This window comes from Typopeltis vanoorti, chromosome 22 (genome assembly GCF_054136105.1).
Source record: "Typopeltis vanoorti isolate ZY-2024b chromosome 22, IOZ_Tvanoo_1.0, whole genome shotgun sequence".
In the NCBI taxonomy this organism is placed as follows: domain Eukaryota; kingdom Metazoa; phylum Arthropoda; class Arachnida; order Uropygi; family Thelyphonidae; genus Typopeltis; species Typopeltis vanoorti.
Window position 1 is genome coordinate 5,840,796 of NC_143570.1, and position 24,320 is coordinate 5,865,115.

At 34.9% G+C, this 24,320-nt stretch overlaps 1 protein-coding gene across 1 annotated transcript in view; it reads right to left on the reverse strand.

The window, feature by feature from the left end:
- The window catches only part of LOC150094130 (glycine receptor subunit alpha-1-like), a 45,125-nt gene that overhangs the window by 14,231 nt on the left and 6,574 nt on the right, over positions 1 to 24,320 (reverse strand). The window contains exons 2-5 of the mRNA XM_090411796.1: positions 12,654 to 12,775; positions 9,353 to 9,420; positions 6,112 to 6,341; positions 5,868 to 5,950 (exon numbers count right to left, since the gene is read on the reverse strand). Of these exons, the coding sequence (XP_090267922.1) occupies positions 5,868 to 5,950; positions 6,112 to 6,341; positions 9,353 to 9,420; positions 12,654 to 12,775 (503 nt within the window). The remainder of the gene's footprint in view (positions 1 to 5,867; positions 5,951 to 6,111; positions 6,342 to 9,352; positions 9,421 to 12,653; positions 12,776 to 24,320) is intronic.

Genomic DNA, 24,320 nt, shown 5'->3' on the forward strand with positions numbered 1-24,320 from the left:
TGTGGTTTTGGAGTGATGCATCGCGATTCTCTCTCTCTCTCTTTCTGTCTATCGATTATAGATGGACTCGTCCAGGAATGTAACTTCCATTATTATTATCATCATCAGATCTTTACTTAATCTTCACTTAAGGATGAACAAAATGCTGCCCAGGAGGACCCAATCACTTCAACTTTGGAAATCACCAGACTGTCAAATGCTAGGTAGACTAGAATGGATTAATACCAGGAAAACGTTTTCATAAATATTAATATGTGTTTACATAATTCCATATTCTTGTGATCTACCTTACATAACTCAGGCTTGCAGAAGTTTTGAAATAAGATATAAAGCTCATTTTAGAAATGGCATACAAAAGAGAAACAAAATCGGGACTTGCTAATCATTATTCCCACACAAATCACGTCATCATAGATTGAGATAAATTCATCATGCCTTAGCTTGATTCTCTAAATTGAATAACAGCTCTAACAAATTTAGCATGAAAATCAGCGCTATAAAAAAACTAGAACTATGAAAACGGACAGGAGCATAGAAAAATTAAAACTTAAAACTTACAGAAGCATAGGAAAAAAACGCTTTTTTTTTCCTCCAAAGTTATGAGTATCAGTTGGAGGTGACATCACTAAAAGATATCTGCAAATGATGAGCTCATCTCCACTAGCCTGAGCAGACATCTTCTGGAGGAGAGGGTGATGAGGGAGAGCATTGCAGGGAAGACCCCTGTCACCCTCTTGACTACCCTTTCACTTCCACCACCTAATGCTATTTTTTTTCCCATCCCAACAATTTCGGACATATGAGTGAGGGAACTTGTCACATGGTCTAACATTAAAAACTCTGTTTGAGGATAAAATACTTAACATAATAAGGACAAATAATATAGAATACCCTTTGTGCCACAGAGATAAGGTTTGCCTAATGATGTCACAAAGTAAGATAATCTCACATCAATATCATACCCAAGAGCATGTCCGTGAATCATCTGCACGAAAGTTTCATTTTAGAAGGAACGGTCAGGGTTAAGGGTCAGGTAAACTATAAGCAAAAACAAACGAGTCAAGTGTCTTTGCAGTTATGGGAATTCGTTCATCCAGTGTAGATATCGTATTGTGTTGTGGTGTTTTGTGTCCAGTAAAGTAAAGTAAAATAATGTGTGAGCCACAAAAGTCATTGAAATTTTCTTTCTTCAGGAAAATAGCACGAGATAAAACTCTTCACATAGCTCTAAAAGGATGGAAACTGATTATTATTTTAGAAGACACATATATTGTGATGTATTTATCCAGGACCACTTGGGAAAAGTTATGCAGGAAGTGGTCTGATATCCTCGGCTACTTGCAAAGAAGAGTTGACTATGAAATGGACCTCGGTGAGTGTTATATTCTGAAATGCCAAGATGGGGAACTAATACTTGATGATACAGGAGCTGATGGAAGTAAATTTTTTTCTATTAGTTGTGAAGAAGCTGAGAGATTTTCACCAAAAATGTACGACATTGATAATCATTTACTGTTTTTGGAAACTGAATTACCATCTATTCGTATCATGGGGAAAATTATCGCTAATCATTTAAATTCATCAATTAGACATTCAAGATTTTATCCAATTCGATAAAGATTCTTTATATTGGGACATTTACGAACATTTTACAAAAACTGTTTGTGCATATTTGCTGACAAAAGAATACACAAAATGTTTAGGGAGACATGGTGTCATTTCCAGACTGACACAATATCAAATGTATGGAAGTGTGGTTACCATGGTATCCGATTTAAAAACTCTTTTGCATGACCAGCTATTTTGATGTAATGTAACCAAGAAACAGTGAGTAATGAAAATTTTATTCATTGAACTCTTTGGAAAATGTTGAGTGTAAACTAAATATTGTGAAATATTTTTAGGTAATTACATGTTTCGAATTTTTTTCTGTGAATATACTTGTAAATAGTATTTCAGCAAAATAAAATATGCATTTCTAAACTTAAATGAACAAAGATGTGTGCTTTTGTTGTTGTGTTTTTCAACAGTGAATTTTTACTCCGTTATTCTGATTAGAAATTGATATTTAAATCCATAACTTTATACCATAATGCAATTCTGTTTAATTATCGTAAAAAATCACTACTGTGAAATTAATGCCAGGAATGGGGGGAAAAAGTAGTGAAAACTAATATCCATGTAATTGATTATTTTAGAAATTGTCTAATTCTACCTATTGACATTGTTTGAGTTATCTGAAAACATTTCTTTCACATAATCAAAAATCCGAACTGTTAGAATTTGGTGGTTTTACAGAGAGACAGAAGATAATTTAACCCAAAAACGTGACTCAAAGTCTTAAAGTTTGGTATAGAAAAAATGTTTGTACTCTCTAGAAAACACAAATACAAATTTTAACTTTCCCCACACAAAGTAAGATAAATACACACCAACAGTATATCCAATAGCATGTGAAAACATGTCATTGGGTCATCTGCGCAAAAGGTTCATTTTTGAAGGAACGGTCAGGGTAGGGCATAGTAAGGGTAAACAGTACCATAAGAAAAAACCATAGAGTCAAGTAACTTTGGACTTAAGATAATCGTTCATCCACTGCAGCTGCTGTATTGTGTTGTGGTGTTTTGTGTTTCGGTAATGTAAAAATAATGGGTGAACCACAAAATTCTTTGAACGTTTCTTTGTGAAAAGTTCTAATTGTTTAGAATTTTTTAACAGAAAGTTAACATAAAATATAAGATCAGAGCTAATAATAATAATAATAATAATAATAATAATAATAATAATAATAAAATAACTATTTATTTGTGGTGCCATATAAATTGATCTAAGAAGAATGAAGGAAAACGAATATGAAAAATCGACATTGGGTGAAAAATACGAATTTTCAGTTATCATTGGGATAATTGATTGCCAATTTCTTTTGCATAAGACTTCAAATTTATTTCCTAAAGAAATTTGTATTTCTGATAGAATTATTTTAAGATATGCATTGACAAAATCACCTTGTAGTTGGAATGAATTACCTGAAAGAGTTAAAAAACAGAATTCTTGGTTAATAAAATATAACCATCAGCTGAAGTGGGAAATTGGTTCACTAGCTCTGGACAAACTAAGAAATTGGATAATAGAATCAGCATGCAAATATCAAATATTGCTTGCCAAAGGAAGACAAAAATCAAAAACATTAACAAGGTTAATAGGGAGGCCTCTTCTTGATTTAAATGAAATTGGATACCCAGAACGTGAAAACATAAGGTGTACTTTTAAATGCTTTTGGAAACATAGCGAACGTTTCTGAGCTTTTAATAATGCTCAAAAATATATGTATTGGTTTCAAAATAATAAAAATGTGACCCTTAATTTTACTGCAGTAACAAATTCCCAACAATCACAAACGAAGAAACTTTCAGATGAGAGTCACATTGTCAAAAACTAGATGATGGCAATTCTGCAACCATGAGAAGAACCTTTGAACAACAGTGCAAATTTAATAATAAGAAGATTAAGGAAGGAACAAAAAAAATTGCATTTTTCACTTTATTTATTTTCTGTATGCTAGAGTCAGTAAATACAATTTGTAAATAAAATTTTCACTCAAATAAAATGTGTAAATTAGAATGAACAAATTGGGTGTAATTGATGTGTTATACAAATTTAAGTAAGACCTTTTTTTGTGTGAAATTTCATGCCACAAACTAACCGGAGACTTCTTTTTTTGAAAATCCACTCAGTGAATTAAAAGTCTTATTTGTTCATGCAAGCCCTCAAATATTTCAAGAAGCTGTCAACTCTTGGAAGCAAAAGGAATTGGGTATTAAATTAATAGCTAGAATTTTAGTGGAGAAGATTTCACAGGAAAAGTCATAATTTTGCTATTATAGCTATAGATACCTCCAACAGACTAGGAAAAACAGTCATACTGATAGTACGACTGCTAGAATTTGGTTATTTTACAGAGAGAGAGACATTAGATATTTTAAACCAACACGTTACTAAAACTCTTAAAAAGATTGCTGTAGAAAAAAGGTATTGTAGTGTGCAGATAACATCAAGTGAATCAACATGCATATATCAAATAGTACTCGTCATTGGAAGAGAAAAATAAAAAAAACATTAACGAACTTAATAGCCATACGTATTCTTCATTTAAATGATACCAAATGATGAAAGCAATATTTGCATGAATTTCAAAACTCTGAAAAAGCAGATGAATGTCTTGTTTGCTGTGATCATAAATATTTATTTGAGGGTAAACGTTTTTTTTTCTTTCTTTCTCTCTTTCTGAGCTAATTTTCATTTGAAATAAGAATAATAATTATTTATTTGTATTGGAAAGAATATCTAATGTAATAATTGTGTTAAAATATATTTAAGAAAAATGTTAAGAAAAATATGCAACGCTATGGTTTTTATACTACTGAAAGTCGGCAAAATATCCTAAATGACTAAATTTGATTATTATTGCTCAATGTCTGGATGTTCTGTTGATAGACCGGCGATGTTTGGATGAATAATAAAATAAAGACATAATTTATAAATTATTACATATTTATTCCATACAATTTATTTTCCCAGCTGATTGATTCTGAATAGTTCATTTTTTACCTCTTATTTAATAAATGTATTCTTTTATACGTAATAAGCAGCTTCTATAAAGCACGAGGCTCGGAAGCTGTACCTCCTTTTGCCAAGGACAGCACCGATTATTGCCCTTATTTTTGTGTGGTATTCTTATCAGGGTCAGTAGCTTGCTGCAGTAATCTCCAACATAGTAAGGGATACCATCATGAAGACTGGAATTTTTTACAAGCAGTATAGGTATCTCGAGAATCTGTCTGTTGATAAGGTACCTTATTTGTCAAAAAAACCAACAGAAAACATAACACGTCGTGAAGAGAGGAACTTGCTTCAGGCTTTTTCATTTGAAGGTGAGTTAGCCGATCTCACATGCAGGCAGCAAGTATTTTCTCCGGAAGCTAAGATTTGTCATTTCATCCCGCAAGCAGTTTACAGGCAAAAATGCACTATTAATTGGGGGAGGGGGTAGATGGCATTGTGTTTTAGTTGACGGATTGCAGCGTTATTAGTAGATGGAAGATTAAGGTGCAGGCGGTGGGTTGTGTTACTTCCCTCCCGTGATAAGTCCTTGGATGCCTTTTACATAATAATTATTAATAATAATAACGTATATTTTGTTTTGTTTACATTTATTTCGAGGCCATTATTATGAAACCATTTATTTAATTTTATTTTTATAAAATTTTATAATATTTTTATAAAATTTTCTATAAGTTTAATTTAAACTTACAGAAGCATGAAAAAAAACATGCCGCAATCTCACGAAGCAACTGGTGAATCCTTTGATAGTATGAAATGATTTCTGAAATCATCAAATTTCTCCTACTCTAAGAATCATTAAGACAAAAGAATTAAATATACCATAACTGAGTTGAAAGTTCTCTACTTTTATTCGACAAAATTATTCTGAAATCTTTATTAATAGTTATGATTTTCAAGCATCAGTTGTAAATCTACAACTAATTAAATGTCGAGCTCCTAAAATTATGATTTGAAGCAGACAATTTAGACCAGAGTTATTGTGAATTGTAATCACTCGATAGTTTTCCATTTCTTTCATTGCTTTTTGAGGATTTTGAAAGCTAGAAAGCTGTAAATTATGAAAATTCGCTATCAAATATTTGCTTTATCACATCTCTTTCGAAATTCATGAAAGTACAGTCTGTATGTTAATTATAATAATGAAGTTAATAATGATAATTAAGGCTTAAAATTTATTAGCTTAATTATCATGTGTGAATATTTTTGATTGATTTTAATAATAATAAGAAGAATAACTGACTTACTACTTTCAATTTCAAGCCTGCATTGCTGCTTATCCAATGGATATCGATAGAATTCCATTTTACACAAAGGTCTCAGCTTTACTCTAGTTAAAATTTAAATAAAGAAATAAATAAAAGTGGAATGAAATTATATAAATTAACACTACATTTTTTCTTAGATTTTACCTATTTTCATTGAGAAATAAAGATAACAAATTTGTTCTATTCGTTGCAATACATCTATGATAACTTCCACCACACTCACCTTTTCGTGAGCAAAACTGTACCATTTGGCTCGATGCTCACCAGTACTGTTCCCTCAGCATCCTTGGATAATGAAGCAATTTCTTTATTATTCACTACGTGCACTGTCGGTGCCCAGATTTTTTCTGCGTGAAAATCGTCTCCTATAATTCTAGGAATATTCGGAGTTGAAGTAAAGGCAAGTCTGGGATCTAACCACATCTGGCGATAAAGAAGCTGCATCGTGTACATCTGGATATTTTAGGTGAGAAAAGTATTTATTCACTTTATGTAACATTGCTAGAAAAATTAGAAATTTTTATTAGAAATTAGAAGGAAAATAATTTTTCTACTGTAAATGACAACACAAGAAACAATGACTTACAACTTTCCTGTGGATTCACGAAAATGTTTATAGTGCGTATTACATTTAGATTTAGATAATTTAGATTATTTTAAACACATGCTGAAAGAAATACTTCATTCCCACATGGAGCAAAACAATCAAACATTTCAGGAATGGGAACGCTATTTAATGGAAGAAGTGCTTGGAACTGTGCGCGACATCAAATCTAATCTATTGGCTGTAATGGAAGAGCAGCAAATTCTTTAAGTGCGAGAATGGAGAACTACAAAAACAAAATCTCAAATGGAAACACAGAAAAAAGACTGTAAATTGACAGGATACCTCAAAGGAAAGTGTATTGAAGAAAAAACAGAAAAAAGACTGTAAATTGACAGGATACCTCAAAGAAAAGTCAGATCTAAACTCTCTAATACACTCGATTGGCACAACAATCAATGTATCGGTCACAACCACAGACATCGCCTCCGTAAATCGAGAACCACAACCAAATAAAGAGAGGCCATCACCACCACCAGTAATCGCACGTTTCACCAGTTAAAGCCTGAGAGATCACATCTCAGCTACAAGCTAGAAGACAAAGCCAACAACATCAACCCTCAACTCCAAGCTACATGACAGCATGGACCCCATATTTCCAAAACCAAAAATTCTTGTATTTGTGTATTCCTTACTCGATAAAATCAATCAACTAAGAACTGACAGGTGTTTATGAGAAAGACGAAATATCCACATTCATGTAATCTCTTGAATCCGACCTAACCAGTGTGTAATCCCCTCCCCCCCCCTCATCATACAGAGAGTACGTTTTGCACCATTTCTGACACTCACGTGGCTACCATAAATCCAGCAAACATATTCAGCTGGAAAATGTTAACTTTGCTTTTTTCGAATCGTTAATTAACTGGATAGACAATTTTTCTACAAAATCCGAATTCCCCTTATTATACACTAATATAAGAAGCATAAAGAAATACTGGCTTACGATGTCATCACTGCTCAACTACATGCTAACGAATATCGATGTTCTAATCTTAACCGAAGTTTCTATAAATGATACGCTGCATATAACATTATCAATTTATGTAGACCACGAAAAAGAGTAGGCGGTATTATGGCGTACATAAAATGAAAAACACAGTGTGACTGAAACCATAACCTCTTTCGAACATGCAGACACATTACTCTTGGAAATCACGACTAATGACAGATGGATGCAACCACAAATACACGATAAACGCAATATACAGATCCTCCCCAAGACACAAATCCACACAGCTTCCTTCAAAAATTAGAAACGTGGCTAAATGACATCAACAATCGCACAACAGAGACTCATCCTAATAAGTGACATTACCATAAACATCCTTGACGATGGTTTTCCAATTACTAAAGCATATATTGGCATATTAAACAACTTCGTCCGAGGCACTGCCATTTCATTTGTAGTTTCTCGTAGTGCACGAGTTGACATACTGACCAGGCCCACTGCTGTATTGACATTAATATCTTTCAATATACTGAGTACCTCCAGTTCATCTATCTATCTATTCTCACATTAGTCTTTGTCACCTCAGTAACTGCAAAGTCACCACCTGGATGATATCACTTTGCAAGGGATATCATCTAGGTGGCGATATCACATAGTAATCGAATTATTTCTTCTGCTTCTGTAACTTTCCTGCCATCAGCACTGAGTAAAGTTATCTTTCCATAATCATTCTCTCTTTCTTACTTGCTGCGTAGGTAAAAAAAAAACTCTTTTGGATTTACTTTAGCCTGCTTAGCTAATTTTCTCTCGAAATCTGATTTAGCCTTCCTTCTTGCTTGTGCTTTATACTGCTCATGGCATGCTGATCACCCTGTTGTTTATATTTCTTCCATAATGCTTTCTTTTTTTGCAGCTCCTGCTTTATATTGCAAGTCACCTACTTAATCCCTACTCGATTTATCCTCCTAATCCTGGGTATGCACTCTGATACACTCTCAGTTTAACTTTAAATCCCAGACAAAGAACCTTGATAACAGCTTTTCCACTGAATATGAATTTAAAAGTCTTTATCAAGTTTCTTCGCAAAGTTTCTCTTCCCAGAAACTATGGTTTGCATTAATGAAAAGAGGTGATGTGGCCAGGAGAACACACGCACACACGCACACACACACAGAGAGAGAGAGAGAGAGAGAGAGAGAGAGAGAGCAGTGAGATAAAAACTGAAAAAGACAATAAAGAATATTTTTGAAAGCTACTCTTGTAAGTAGCTTGACAATTCAGACCTATGACTGGAGGGATCGCCTGACTGTGTATATGTGTGTGTTCACGAGGCCGGTTTGCCTGCTTGCGGGATGAAAAACCCTGCTGTCCACGTATAAGACCGGCTAACTTGGCTATGGCTGAGGAAGATCCTTCAGCTCCTCATGTCACCGACGGGAATCGAACCTGGGACACTCCATCCCCAGGCATATGGTTGCGAAGCGCATAGCCACTAGGCTAAACGCGCGGACTAGGTTGAGATAATAATAATAATAATAATCACATTTATTAATCGAAGGCATTATACATTATGAAAGAAATCGTTTATTCTGAAATGCACCATAGGTATTTAACAATTTCATGAGCCTCGGCATTGCACTTTCAAATTTCCATTGAGAGGATTATTCTTCCCTTTATTTGCTTTTTTTCTTTATGTTGCTCCTACAGGAGATGAAATTCGTCTCTCACCTAAAGACAATCGAAAACATCCATGCTCAAGTGGGATTCGAACCCGCAGCCTACTGGGTTTATGTATTTATTTCAACCACATATACTTAATTAAATTTAAATATTAAATTAAAAAAATAATTAATTAAAGATTATGAATGGTTTAAAATATTTAAAAAAGAGATTTAAAGAAGTACTTACGGTGTGTATTTCATCAATTGAGGCTATGCTATAGACAAAGACGCTGGTATTAACTACCACAACTTCACCTGCAAAAGACAAAGAAATATTGGATTAGGGAATAATGTATTGTTTTTGACAAAAGCTGCAATGCGGAACCTAAAGTGATGTTAAAAAAATATGTCGCAATATTTTCTTTATAGTATGTGGTCGAAACTAATTCCCTGCTCTCTAATCTGCTATGATGTAGCTGCGAGTACTCCTATTTGGATGGTATTTCGAAGATAATTAAAAATGTTAGCCAGAACAAACTGGCGACATTTATTTCTTCCTCGGCTAGAAAGGCCTGATCTGAATAAAGTCATTCTACTAACGATGATGTAATCGGTCTCATGTGGAGGCGGTGTGAAGAAATCCTAAAAAAAAAATAATAATAATAAATTCAAAATTTTCATTCCACAAACTGGCAAGCGAAAAGCAATTACCGTAACAGGTGTAATATTCTGGCCTCATAGCTTTAATTGTTTTTGTTGTAATTGCAATCAGATCAAATCAAATAGAGATGAAGGAATCTCATTTCAAAACCACTAATTATACAAGAATTCTTTCTTTTAATTGGTTTAAGAATGACATGCTCATGTCATGACGGTCGGTATTAAATAGATCTTTAAAACACACTGCGAAAGTTCTACATCAGTCCTTTAATTTTTTTTTTTTTTTTGAATAAAGAAAAATAGCGGTGGGGGGGTGAAAAGCTGAGAATCAACTCTTGAATGACGATCTGGTTCCAGCACATATTCTGGAGAGAGAGAGAGAGAGAGAACGAAGACATTCAAACTTCTTGCACGTCAGTTTTATTGTCCACACTTGTCATTCCACTGTTCGGATGTTTGCTGTTCAACCAGATGAATTCGTCGACAGCGAAATGCGATGTCGTCGCGTCCTGTATAAAGGTCTCTTCGCAAGCATTCCATCACCGAACTCAGTTCAGAAAGAAAAACGATTCTAATATTCCAAAGTAACACTGATTGTCTTATATGTCACTTCAAACTTCTTTTACTTCTGAAATCACCAAAGAACCAATAATTTGGTTCTGTTTAAAATGTTTCTTCTATCCTAAATCACTCCTCCGTCTGTTTGTTGTGTAAAAAGTCTGACCAATACATACATCGGAGTACATCCTCAAAACTATTGCTCCACTGATTACAGCTTCCAAACATAAGGCGTGTTTATTTATTTTTTTTCCCTTAATTCCAATTCCATGGTCAGAACTATTCTGCGTTATATGAAATATATTATATATACACCCTCTGTCCAAAACGAAACAGAACTTTTCGAAAATAAAATAAATTAGTGGCGCCACCTGTTGTATCTTTTTGTTGTCGAAAGCCGCAATCTTCATTAGTGTTGTATCAACTGTTTATGACATTTGTTTCATTAGAAGCCGAGTTATAGTGCCAAGAGTGACAGTGTTTTGACGAACGGTCGGAAAATGAGTTTCAAACAAAGAGCTGCTGCGATTGACTTTTGTGTTAAACTTGGTAAATGTTTTACCCATTGGCGCACCCAGGGAGGGGGCCAAGGGGCCCTGGCCCCAAAAAAACGAAAGAGGAAAAAACTTAGAAAAATTTCCAAAAATCTTTTCCTAATTAAAATTCTTTTTTTTTTTTTTTTTAAATTTATGTTGTGTCGTGTCTTCTATTTCTCTGCTACTGATGAATTAGCGGTCACATAAGGTGGGAATACCCTCTGGCTCTCGGGAATCACGGCCGTTTTGAACGCAAGGCTAAGAAGTAGTGCTCGGGCGATACTTTGTTTGCCCGAGCCGGAGGACCAAAGATCACGGATATCATATATTGGCGATCATTGCAGATGCTCAGTCATAGGTCGTATGCAATGCGTAGTGTGTACTGTATTCTCAAATCGTCTACTCAACTCGCCCCCCCCCAAGATTAAATCCTGAGTGCGCCACTGGTTTTACCAAAATGCATTAAATGTTTCTAAAAGCATACGATGATGAATGCTTATCCGGTACTCAAGTTTACTAGCGATTTCAAAGTGGTCGTGAGACGCTTGAGAACGACGAAAAGCCAGGCCATCCAAAAACTGGACTGAGCGAAGTTAACATCCAAAAAGTGCGTGATTTCATCAAAGAAAACCCAAATCGTCCGTGAGATTGATTTAAGATGAATTGGGGATTCCAAAATCAACTGTGCACCACATTTTGACCGAGAGTTTGGACCTTCGTAAATTGAATTCGCGATTTTTTTTTTTTTTTTTTGAATTCGCGATTTACACCATCTCATCGTTCGAACATTGTGAGACAGTTTTTGAACAAAAACCAAGTTTGTGTGTTGGATCACTCGCCGTATTCACCTGATTTAGCACCCTGTGACTTCTTCCCCCCCCCCCCCCCGACTTCATTTGCCGATGAAAGGAAATCGATTCGACACCATTGAAAACGTTCAAGCGAACAGTAACCACGACCCTCAACAGTATCCAAAAACCGATATATAAAACTCATTTAACGAATTAATTGACTGTGTCAAACGCTGTATCGAAGCTGAGGGAGAGTATATTGATTCAAATAAATGATTTGAATAATTATAATTGGCTTGTGTTTTATTTTCTATTAAAAGTTCGGTTTCTTTTTGGACAGAGGGTGTATATTACGCGAATGTATGCCAACTAGATAGGTTGGCTCCCACGCTTGGATTCTCCATGTATTTATTCTAACTGGTTGGCAGTCTTTCTGAATAATTCAAGTTATGAACTTTTTCTTTCTTTCTTTTTTTAATTTTTAATTTTTATTTTCCTGTATACTCGGGAATATAAATAATACAGTGATATTTGGGACTTACTCTAAGGTAAACAGATTTTTTTTTTTTTCCTGGCGATTTCGAAGGAGGGAACGCTATTCTTAAAAGATGTATTTTTTAAAAAATAAGTACTGAATTGGTACATATCTCATTTACAAAAGACGGATCTTTACACCACTTAAATAGACGCGTTAATCAACAGGAAGTGCCATTTCTCAATGAGTATCTCAAAAAAAAAATAATAATAATAAAAATAATAAATAAATAAATAAAAAAACCCAAAAAATTTATTTAATTGTTGTAATAGCTCAAAATGGCGAACATAATCCAGAAAATTAATTAAAAAATATAAACAAATTAGGAGAAAAATAGACTGGAAAAAACTTGCTACCAAAATTTTTCTATAGGAATTTATGAATTTCTTATACATGCATTGGCGTATTTCTTTTAGACATTTTCATGAGCAAAAACCTGAATTACGTTCATTGAAATTATCATCTTACCTGTGTCTACAAATGGTCGTACTCGACGATTATATTTGTCGGTGTGGGTAAGATTATCAAACAGTTCCTCCTGGTGTTTCCATGTGTCATTATCGTGGTTTAAGACCAAAGGTGATGCCGAGCTGCGAAAAAATGAAAACAAAATATGTTCATAATATGAAAAACAGATTACTGAAATGAAATGAAATCCAATTCGCATCTGCTAAACAGCAATTTTCAAACCATTTTTGCATTATTCTCTATAATCATAACGATTTAATTTGTTTGAAATTAAAATCAGGTTTGAAGACTTTTATGCCGCTATGCATGCAAAATCTTTCTCTCGTCAGCATATATTTGTTTCGCAGATAACAACTGCGACAAAAGATAACCATAAATCCTTATTTAGCATAGAGATAAAACCTGAAATATGAAAAAAAAGTAGAATAAATATTATGTGGATGACAGTTGTGTTGAAGATTTAATACCATTTTAAAAACGATCGCTGATTTCATACAAAAGCACCTAATCTTACCTCTCTTACGTTTAGTTGTTTTATGCCACAAAAGTGGAGCATACCCTTCTTCCTGAATTTTATATTTTTTATGTCGGAAATATTCATAGAGAAAACATAATTCAAAATACGATATAGTTGCACAAGAGAAGAAAACAAAAAAGAGATGCAATTTGATGGTATACGCGTACACAATTCTATTAAAATTATAGAGAAATTAATTCCGATATTATACTCGTAATGCTAAATAACTGTTCTACACATAGACAGCCACTTTAAATGGACTAAACATGCAGAATACCTTCATAACAAACTATGCAAAACTGCTGCAAAACCCTTCCAAGCAAAAGTCATGAAGCCAACCGACGTAAAAAATCCAAATATCAGAATTTGCGAAACAATATTAAGGTACAGCATTACTGTCTACACAAATATAGCAAATCGTCACTTATGAAATTTAGAAAAATTTCAGCCAAGAATCATTTCAACGGTGCTTTGGAGACCACACACACACGCACGCACACACACACACACACACACACACACACAAAACGCAAAATCCCGAGCTTAAAAATCTAAGACACCATGTACTATTACTTAGAAACTATTTAAATAACTCTTACCATTTTTATTTTATTTTTTTATTTCGTATGGTGATTCAACGGCCGTGAGCCCCTATTACGGGGAGGGACCTCAATCATCAAATCATCACCTCAATCCCCCTATTTCTATCCAGGATTAGGACCGGCATAGCTGAAAAATTCAGACCTATGGCTGGAGGGATCCACTTAGGCAGTGCTTTTTCTGACAGGACGCAACGGAACGCAGTACCGACACCTTTTTCCTTAAGTTTTTAAAAATTTGCGATGTATTGACAGCAAAATGTATTATAAATATTCCGGTAGGTGGTACTGTGTTCACGAATTGAATTTTCAGTTTTGATTACTCATAAGTTGGTACCCTGCTTTCCTGTTTCACAGGTTGGTACGTAACCGGAAACAGGAAGTTGTGTTCACTTCCGATTGCGTCCAATATCAGTTTATCAGTTCTATATTCACTCTGCAACAGGCAGGTTCACTTGAGTTTTTAATTAATCTAAGTTAAATCAGTGCAATCATTGTTCAAAATGAGTAAAATAAGTAGTTACTTTATGCCAATGAGTAAAAAAAAAGGAAGGCTGAAGAAGCAGAAATTGTTGAATCTACTTGTGATCCTGTAAAACAGAAAACCTGCACCGAAAATACACTTGGTGAAGAGAATCACGAAACCAAGACGAAGATCCACGTGGTCAAAAGGAAGCGGATTCTGATAATGACTGGCCAGAACGTTGGACATTTTTGCAGAAAAATGACTTCCGCGAGAGAAACGAGTGGTTGTATTCAAGAAATGAATGTTGGGCTGCAAAGCGTGTCGTGATGTTGGAAGTCTTGCCATCGATAAACTCATGGGAACGAAAATTTCAGCGGAGTGGGCAAATGGTAAAATCAGTCATTTTGGAGAATCTCGCAAACAACAGTTAATGTCATTAAGAAAAAAAAGATTTATAATCATAAAGAGAGTGCAGCGCACAAAGCGTGCCAAAAAATAAAATCTCAAAAAAAACCCGAAACATTAGAGAAAGTTATCCTAAATACTTTCTCTCATAATAAAGACGTAACAGGAAAAGTATTTCGAACCGCTTACAAAGTTGCGAGGAGAAATCAACAATTTATGAACTTAATACGAAAGAGATTTACAGGAACTTAATGGCCTAGACATGGGATATATTCTTCATTCTGCAAATGCTTGCTTTAACATTGTGAGCTATATCGCAAATGAAATGAGAAAAACATTAATATACAATACAGTGAACTCCAAGAACAAAATACTTATTGATGAATCGATAATTGTGAGTAACACAACAACATTGATTATTATTGTTCGCGTAGTTCTTCCTGAACTTTCGGCTTCTGTGAGTCCTTTCCTAGGTTTGATCGAATTATCAGGTGTAACTGCTAGAGGAATTCTAAACTCTTTAATTAGTCATCTTGAGTGTTTAGGATTATCTGAAGATTACGTAAAGGAGTATTTATTGTCTGTAACTTGTGATGGTGCAGCCGTGTTGTTTGGTGTGCGTATTGGTGTACAGAGGCTAATGCAAGAGAAGTTTCCTAGTGTTATTTTCTGGCATTGTGCTAGCCATCGCCTTCAATTGTCTGTTAGTGACACAGTGAACAATGTGGCAGGAGTGAATCACTTTAAGAGTTTCATGGACAAACTTTATGTGACTCATCGTGCTTCACCTAAGAATGCTAGGGAACTACAGGCAAAATGGGCAATAGATAATGGATGTCAGTTCAATGCGGAAAAGTGTGAAGTTATGCATTTTGGGATTAAAAGATTACCAGCTGTGTACTACATTGATGGAACGGTACTCCAAGAGATTGATGAGGCTAGGGACTTGGGTGTGCTGGTGGATAGGGAGTTGAAATTCAGAGGGAACATTGCTAAGGTGTCCAAGATAGCACATAGAATTACTTGGTTATTAAAGAACACACTAACATCTAGAGATAAAGAGGTTATTATTCCTCTTTATAAGGTGCTGATACGTCCACATCTGGATTACTGTGCTCAGGTCTGATCGCCTGGATTCCTTGGAGATGAAGAAGTGGTGGAGAAAGTTCAGAGGAGAGTGACTAAGTTGGTGAGTGGTGTAATTGATAGATTGAGAGTTCGTGGATTGCAGAGGTTGGTTGATAGGCGGAGAAGAGGGGATGTTATAGAAACATTTAAATTACTAAAAGGTTTTTATAAGATTGATGCAGGGGAAATGTTTCAGCTGTGTCATAGTGATGGAAGAACAAGAGGTCATCCCTGGAAATTAAAGAAGAGTGTGGTTAACAAGAGTGTGAGAACTAGATTTTTTTGCTTGGCGGGTGGTGAATGAGTGGAATGCATTGCCCGACTCAGTTATGAGTTCTTCGTCTGTAAATGAATTCAAGAAGAGATATGATAGATATTATTTTGATAGTTTGGGTCTCCCGCGGTGAGCCTACTGACTCCATAGAGATAATATAAGACCCGTAATAATAATATAATAATAATAATAATGATAATTTATTGATTGCTAAAATATTTATACATACAATAAACATCTTGTGTGACATTGCATCTTATAATTTTACAGAGTTCAGCACTAAGTGCTGCAATTCCTACATTGGATTTCAATTAAAATTTTTAATAATACTTTTTTGCTTCTATATTATATATTTACAACACATGTTCTTCTAATGTTAACAATGAAGATTATACAGAATTTTTTGAATAATTTTTTTTTCAAAGTTTGAGAAAGAGTGATTATACAAACAAATTTCTGCATTTGTTTATAAGGATTACTTGTATATAATAATAATAATAATAATAATAATAATAATAATATCATAATATTGTAATATAATTTATGAACATTATTATGCATAATGTAATAATATTACTATGTAATATATGAAAATATAATGTAATAAAAACATTAATATTACTAAAAATGTGTGGAAATAATGCAGTGTTTGCACTAAATAGGAAATATAATATTTTAATTCTATATATTTAAAAAAATAGATGTGAGCAGAATGTTAAATGTAAAATACATTATTATGATTATTATTTTTTTTGTTTGTTTGTTTATTATTGTTCTATGTGTTTATCAGAACTTTTCTGTTCTCCCCCTTCGTAAGGTACATAAGCCAAAAAATGACTCTACATTCAGTTGTTGTGATAATAAAGCAATTATATAATAATGCTATGGTAAAAGGTACCATTTTATGATTGTCTGATCATTTCCTTATTATAATTACAATTATAATAGCTTGGAGGTATTTAGTTATTTATGTACCTGTTATGTTATATTTTCTTATTATGTTGCATAGCAGAAGCGTAAAATAATACTTTATGCTTCGATTATGAAGCACGTGATGCTTCGATCGAAGTATCAACAAACAGTTCGTACTAAACTAGTGACGGAATCCTCTACGTCTTTATCCATTGCAGTGAATGTACCTTGTTTCGAGTGAAATGATCCTTCTCGTGTCTGCGATCTTCACTGCGACATGAGATTTGTGACAGAACATAATAAAAATCGCCCGTTGCATATTCATGAGAAGTCACATTGAAGTACAATATCCATACTTTATGCTGATTCAGTCAAGAAAATGTTGACGAAGAAAAGCTTCCAGTGTTAAATAGAAGTTCGTATTTTTATCGCTATTTTTGTAAAAAAGTTGTCTATAATAATTACTAATCAAAGTGTCCGTAGCGCAATTGGAACGACGGTATATTGTGTTCTTCGATTGGAAAAGGCCTAAGTTCAATTCGCGTCGTGACGAGAGGAATCTTTATATGTTTTTTTCTTTCTTTCCTTCTCAACTGAACGTGGGTTAGCCGATCTCATACGGAGGTAGCAGGGTTATTTCTCCTGGAAACTCGGGTTTTTCATCCCGCATACAGACAAATCGGCCTCGAGAACACACGCAATTTACAGACGGAACACACTAGTGATAGATGGCGTTGGTGTAGGTGATGATGGTGGTTGTAGCGGTTCGCTGTAGGCAGAGAGATATGGAGTAAGTGCCCTTCCTCGATGAGTCTTTGGATTACTTCGATGTGTCATGTATAATAATAACAATCTATACTTTTTCAGCAATTCTAGAATTCTTATCTGATTTCAGTAACTGATGGTGTTCATTTATTGTACAACTACAAGAGGGGAAAAAATGATATTTAAATGAGTGGGAAAAAACTGTTTCGACACCAACATACCGAAATAGATGAAAAGGCAACAGCCTTCGAATCAAAATCTAGATGGCTAGCAGAACGATTGAATAATATAATTTGAGTACACTTTGAGTGAAGTTCAGAATACCAGGTGTGCATTTGATGGTGTGCAGTTGTCGCCAACTGCGTACCATCTACTAGAGGGCGATAAGGATTCGAACGATACAAACAACGATTACTCAAAGTGAACACCTTTATTTATAAAGGGATTCTCTTTGAGCAATCGTTATAAAGGATATAGTTGTATAAATAAGACATAGTTTCCGACCTGGTTTGCCAATTGGTTAGAGCACCGAAAATCTCCAACCAACAGCTGCAGGTTCAATCCTGCTTTGAGCATAGTACTGGAGAACGGTTTAGGTGAGAGATCAAACATCGCCTATATTTGGTCTCTAGAGCGGGGTTCCCGGGTTTTATAATAAATAAATAAACAACCTTAATGCACCCTGCTGATATACTATAGGTTCACAACCTTTCGTCGATAGGGATCACATAAAAATGTCACTTCCTTCAAACATCTTGGCAAATTGATTACTCGAGATAATAAAATTAGCATGGAAATGCAAGTTAGAATCTATACTTACAATGGATTTTACCATTTACCATCATCCAAAATTCTCTCAAAGAGAGCTAAAATAAAAATGCACAAGATAATTATTAAACCTGGTGTTTCATATGGAGCCAAAACCTGCAGCATAACAGACCAAGATGCAAAAGTCATACAGATTTTTGAAAATAAAATCCTTACGAAACTTGTAAGACTTGTAGGACTTGTAAGAGATAACACAACACGTGAATGGAGAAGAGGATATAATCAAGAACTGGATCGACTCTACTAATTACTGAAATCAGAGCTTGCAAATTGAGATGGCTCGGACATGTACAAAAACTGTCGGTGAGGCGAGAATGGCTAAACAAGATTTCAAGATGAGGCTTGATGGAAAGCGACCTAGAGGATACCATCCAAAAAGACTTAGAAATCCTGGATTTTACTGAAATAGCTCAAGAGAGAAAAGATGGAAGATGCTGTGATGAAACAAATAACTTTAGATGTTCAGTAAGCTGGAAAAATAATTCCAATCATTTAATTGAAAATCTACTGTACAGTAGAATATCTTGAATTTTTAGAGGGAAAAAGCCAAACCTAAAACACTTAGTTTTTATGTGGCTTTTCTGCTTTCGTACACGGCATTATTCTTGTAATGCTATTACACACGGCATAACACAATCCCTCTCCCCAAAGTATCCAAAAGTTCATGTTACAATTTATTTTGAGTTTTGGATATACTTAAGCTATTCAAAACCACCTTCCTGTCCTATGAAGTTTCTTGTACTTAACCGCTGGAGTTTTGAGCATTTGTTGCCATATTAATTTTTCTAAATGACAGGCGGGGGGAGGGGGAAGGTAAGTAATAGCTGTTTGAATAAGCACAATATTAGGATATGACGGGAAATGGAACAACCACCAGATCTGTCAGAAAGAGGATGTACAGCGTGTATGCAGACATATTCAAGATCATCATAAAAATTATCATGTAAATTCAGTTTTAATCTGTACTTAAACAAATTAGATTATCACTTTAAAGGGTCTATTATACGAAATCCCCCATCTTTTTTGTTCATTAAGATTAGTTTTATTGACCACGAACAGCGAAAGATTTGACTTGAACTAGGGACCTTCTTAGGGAACGATACAAAAAATGACAACACACCGATATAGGTCATCCTATGTATTACACACGCTCCGGGCTTGCTCCTAACTTGCCAGTTGTTAATAGGCTACTATGATACACAAAATGGTTTATGGCATATAGTAAAGTTAATAAGCGGCGCAGATAAGATTCAGATACTGTGATTCTAGCAAATATGTCCTCTTTAGCTGCAGTCATTATCATAAAATGTCACAGGAGTCCCAGTTAAATATTAACTGTGGCAATTTTACAGCGATAGAAATGATGTGTCGCTAATGATATAACCGACTTGTTTATAGTTAAACAGTGAGGACTGATGTAAACACCGGAGCGACAACTAAAATTCATAAATTATATAGGCTATCAGGACAGGATATGGACTTTGCATGGAGATGTAAAGCAACAGTTCTTTAATTACATAAAAACACGACATTATTGCCCGCGTCTGAGTACAATTACCCAGAAACAACGCATCTGGAGTGCGCTATCAGTAACTAAAGGGTTGACAGTTGCAGTTGCTCCAGAGGTTGACATCGTTTTTGGTGACCTGATTTCTAGATTTTGCTTTGGGCAAAACAGAGGATCAAGGGCGTGATATCGACTGGTAATAACATCAGTCTGTACGTTCGAAGTTGTCGATGAAGAAGTTAGAAGAAGATATAGTTTCAAAACTATAACATACATCCACCCGGGACTGGGGGGGGGGGGGGAGAAGAAAAGCAACTCTCATACCTAACGATAGTATCCAAGGTCTGTGTTTCTGCACACTATCTGACAAACAGCAACCACTGGAACGTGCAACGTATGCTCAGACTTGGCTCAGATTTTCAATCAAGGCTTTTAGATCTTTATCTGTTGACAGCTTATAGATTAGGGATTGGTAAATTGGTATTTTTAGTCTAAAATAATGGTATACGCTATTCGCTTGATTAACCATGCTGGCAAGTGCAAGAAAAACACAAGAATGTTTCATTACAAATTAATTCAGCCCGATTACATGTTTTTTGTGTAAAATTGAATTTGTAATGCACGTAAGGTGATATATATCCTCAAGAAATCTGTCTTAGATTTGAAATACTGTACATGCAGACAGGTATGCTGAGTCAACTTTTGTGTTCAAATATAAATGGATTTAATTCGTGCCCGATGAGAGGATAAATAAGTAAAAATAAAGCTTTTCACATGTAAAAAGTGCAAATATTTTTAAGTGCGCAGCAATTTTTAAGTATTATTTTAACCTTTCGAATGTTTCGGTTGGACACTCGCCACTTCAGCACTATTCCCCGAATGAATATTCACCACTCGCTTTTCTTTAGGGATTCTAAATATAAAATACAATGCAAGAAATGCATGAAATTTACTTTTTAAATGTAAGCATAAAAGAAAATTGCTTACGTAGCACGGTAACGTACAGTTCTGAAAATTTTATGTAGCCTAAATGCATTTCATTGTGTTCGGGGTATTTTTGAAGAGGTCAAGTTCCTGTTGAGTGCTTATCTTTTTTAAAATAAATACCTGATTAGATTTCAGAAGCAGTTTGTATTTCCCATATGATGTAGATAACCAGGTAACGTCTGTTAAGAAGGTATATGAAGGAAACAACACGATGTGAAGCTTAGCAGAGTGTTAAAAAAAAAAAAAAATCGAATAATGTTGACTGTTCGTAAATTTTCACTGGTCATAAATTCTCATTCCAAAAATAAAATAATAATAATAATAATTCTCGGTAATCCTCAAGCCTCACGAATGTTTCCAGGGTGGGTTCTATAACCTTTTTTTTTTTCCGGAATAAAGTGCTTATCTTATGTCTAAATATATATTCCCTGTGTGTAAATTGCGTGTAAACAACGTATTGAACAAATACGAAACTAGCTGGAACTGAAATGTGCATATTTCACTAATCACATGCAGTTTGTTTCTTGCTGCTAGTGCTCATTTCGTATAAATGTTTAAAATTGCAACCAAATTCCAGAATTCCTATGATGCAGTTGGAACTAAGAGAATAAAGCTATAAGGCCAATGTGTTATATATGTTAAGCGCGCCTATTTTCTTTCCAGTTTGCCTGGCGGTGGAATGAAAAATCTTTTCTGGAAAGAAAAAACCCTTCCACTTTCGTATGAAACCGGCTAACTCATCTTCAAATGGGAAAAAAAAATCTTATAAAGATTCTTCGCGTCCTGGATGGCATTCAAACTTAGGTCTTTCTGATCCATGGGCAAATGTTCAAGTTATCCTGCTCTACAGAGGGGCTCCTATGCTGTATGTACAAGTATTATTATTATTATTATTATTATTATTATTAACACCCTACCTCCGTGGAGTCAGAGCCTCATCGTGGGAGGTACTCATCCAACCTCGTCTTAAACTGATTCAATGTGTCCACATTCACAACACACCCAGGCAATGCATTCCACTCACCAACCAAATTCCATGCAAAGAACCTGCTTCTCACTCCTTTGCTCACACCCTCTTTATACAATTTCCAAGCAATGGCTTCTTGTTCTACTTCCCTCTCCAATTCTATGAAAAATCTCTTCCATATCTACCTGATAACAACCCCTGACCAGTTTATATGTCTCAATCATATTCCCCACCCCTCTTCCTCCTATTCACGAGGCTCTGCAACTTACATTCCCTCAATCTGTCCTCGTACTCCACATTCCAAAGACCACCGACTACCTTTGTGAATCTTCTCTGTACCCTTTCCAACATATCCTCGTCACCATGAAAACCCGGCGATCAAATCTGTGCAGAATAATCCATGTGAGGCCTGATCAAGGCCTTATACAATGGAATCATAACCTCTCTATTTCTGTATGTCAGGGTTCTCCGCATCATTGCCATTATTCGATATGATGTCTTCACAACTTGTGCAATGTGGCCCCTGAATTTCAGGTCCTTGTCCACCATCACACCTAGATCCCTGCATCATCATAGAGCCAAGGCTCCTCCCCCCCCCTCTGGGTGCATCACTGCATGAGATCAGAGTGTTATATTAGAAAAAGGGGGATGTCTTCACACTCTTGAAGTCCAGAGTAAGACACAAATAAAGTTGAAATCAATTCAGGTTATTCATAACAACGAGGGATGCTTCTACATGGGAAATTTAATATTGGTTAGTGTTAATGACAGACACATAATCTCGATACGCGATGTTATTAATACTGATTGAAAATTTTGTAACCATAACAGGTTCATAGGAGAGTGAGTAACCACTAGAATTTCATAGCTGTTACCTCTGTAGGCTTATTGGATGAACTCTCAACAGGAAGATAATACAAGTTTATGTATATTCTTAATTACCGGTATTTATTCATCTCCCTGCGTCATCAGGAATTTGAATAACTGACAGACTCTATAATAACTAAAACTTGGATTTCGTATTAATTTATGTCTTTCCTGATATTACGCGTCTTAAGAAGCCACTTGGTCATAATAATTCAGCGTCTACAAGCAAAAAAGGCAAGCGATATTCCTTTCCATACAGAAAACCTTATTTTTCTTAAAAAGAAACTGCATACGTGGCCTTTCATTTTTATGTGAAGGAGTGTTTATGAATAAAAATCCATGATCAGTGTTCGACTTTTTTCTTTTTCTTTCTTTCTTTTTTTTTTTTTTTTTTTTTTTGAAAAAAATAAAATAATAATCTAAAGGTCATCACAGCAGATGGTGAATTCTTGCTGGAAATTTTCACCTGCGTTTGCCCTTTTCTGGTCTTTTATCCGGTACTGTTTTACGGCACATACATATACATGTAAGAAAGATAATTTTCAGGGGTAAGAAAATACAAGATTGCGTAACTTTCAACAACCTTGCTCAGCTTCACGGTATCAAAAATATCACAGAGATGGAAACTAGAATTGTTGTTGTGATGCAATATTACCGACGTATGTTAACAAGGCTCAATATCAAATAACGTCATCCACCGGTGCATTAAGCCTTTCTCACATTGCTAATCACGAGCATGCACCATCACTTGTCTTTATGATCTATATTATCTGTGAAAAGCTTCAAAACTCCCACTTCGAAGAGATCTTATTTTTTTTAAACTGCCTTATATTATTTTATTTCAAGTATATGAAAACTATTACAAATAATTCATTTATAAAAATATAAGTCCGGAAAAATTTTCAGGTACTTCTGCATGCGTTTCACAACTATATAGTAAAGGTGGAATAATTGAAGCCATATAAACCAAGAGTTTGCATGCAGCATGAATATCCCATTGATCAAGGACTCTTTAACTGACCAGTCCAAAAGCTGCACTGGTGGATTACAAAGAATTTTCATATCGTTTGCTGAGAGTACCGACGTACGGAAGATGGTTCACAGTTTTCTGGATTTCTCCATCCAGCTGCATTATAAGCACTTTCGCTGAATATCAATTGGGTGAAGTGTGTGTCTTTTTGATGCTAGCACTTACTCCAATTCGTTTTCATAAGCTTCTTTGAGACATTAACGATGACTTGAAAAGTTCAGTTTTGGAATAGCGAAAATTCTATTGCATGATGGAGTTCTCGAAGTGTAGCGTTGATTGCGGTCTAAAGCTGTCAAAACCATGGTTGCCAAGTGAATAGCAAAGTGAATAAAACGACAGAAAGAGAGGTTGGTTCGGACGGGGGGGGGAATTAAAGCTAGATATTGATCGTGTCCTTGAATATGGCTTTGATATA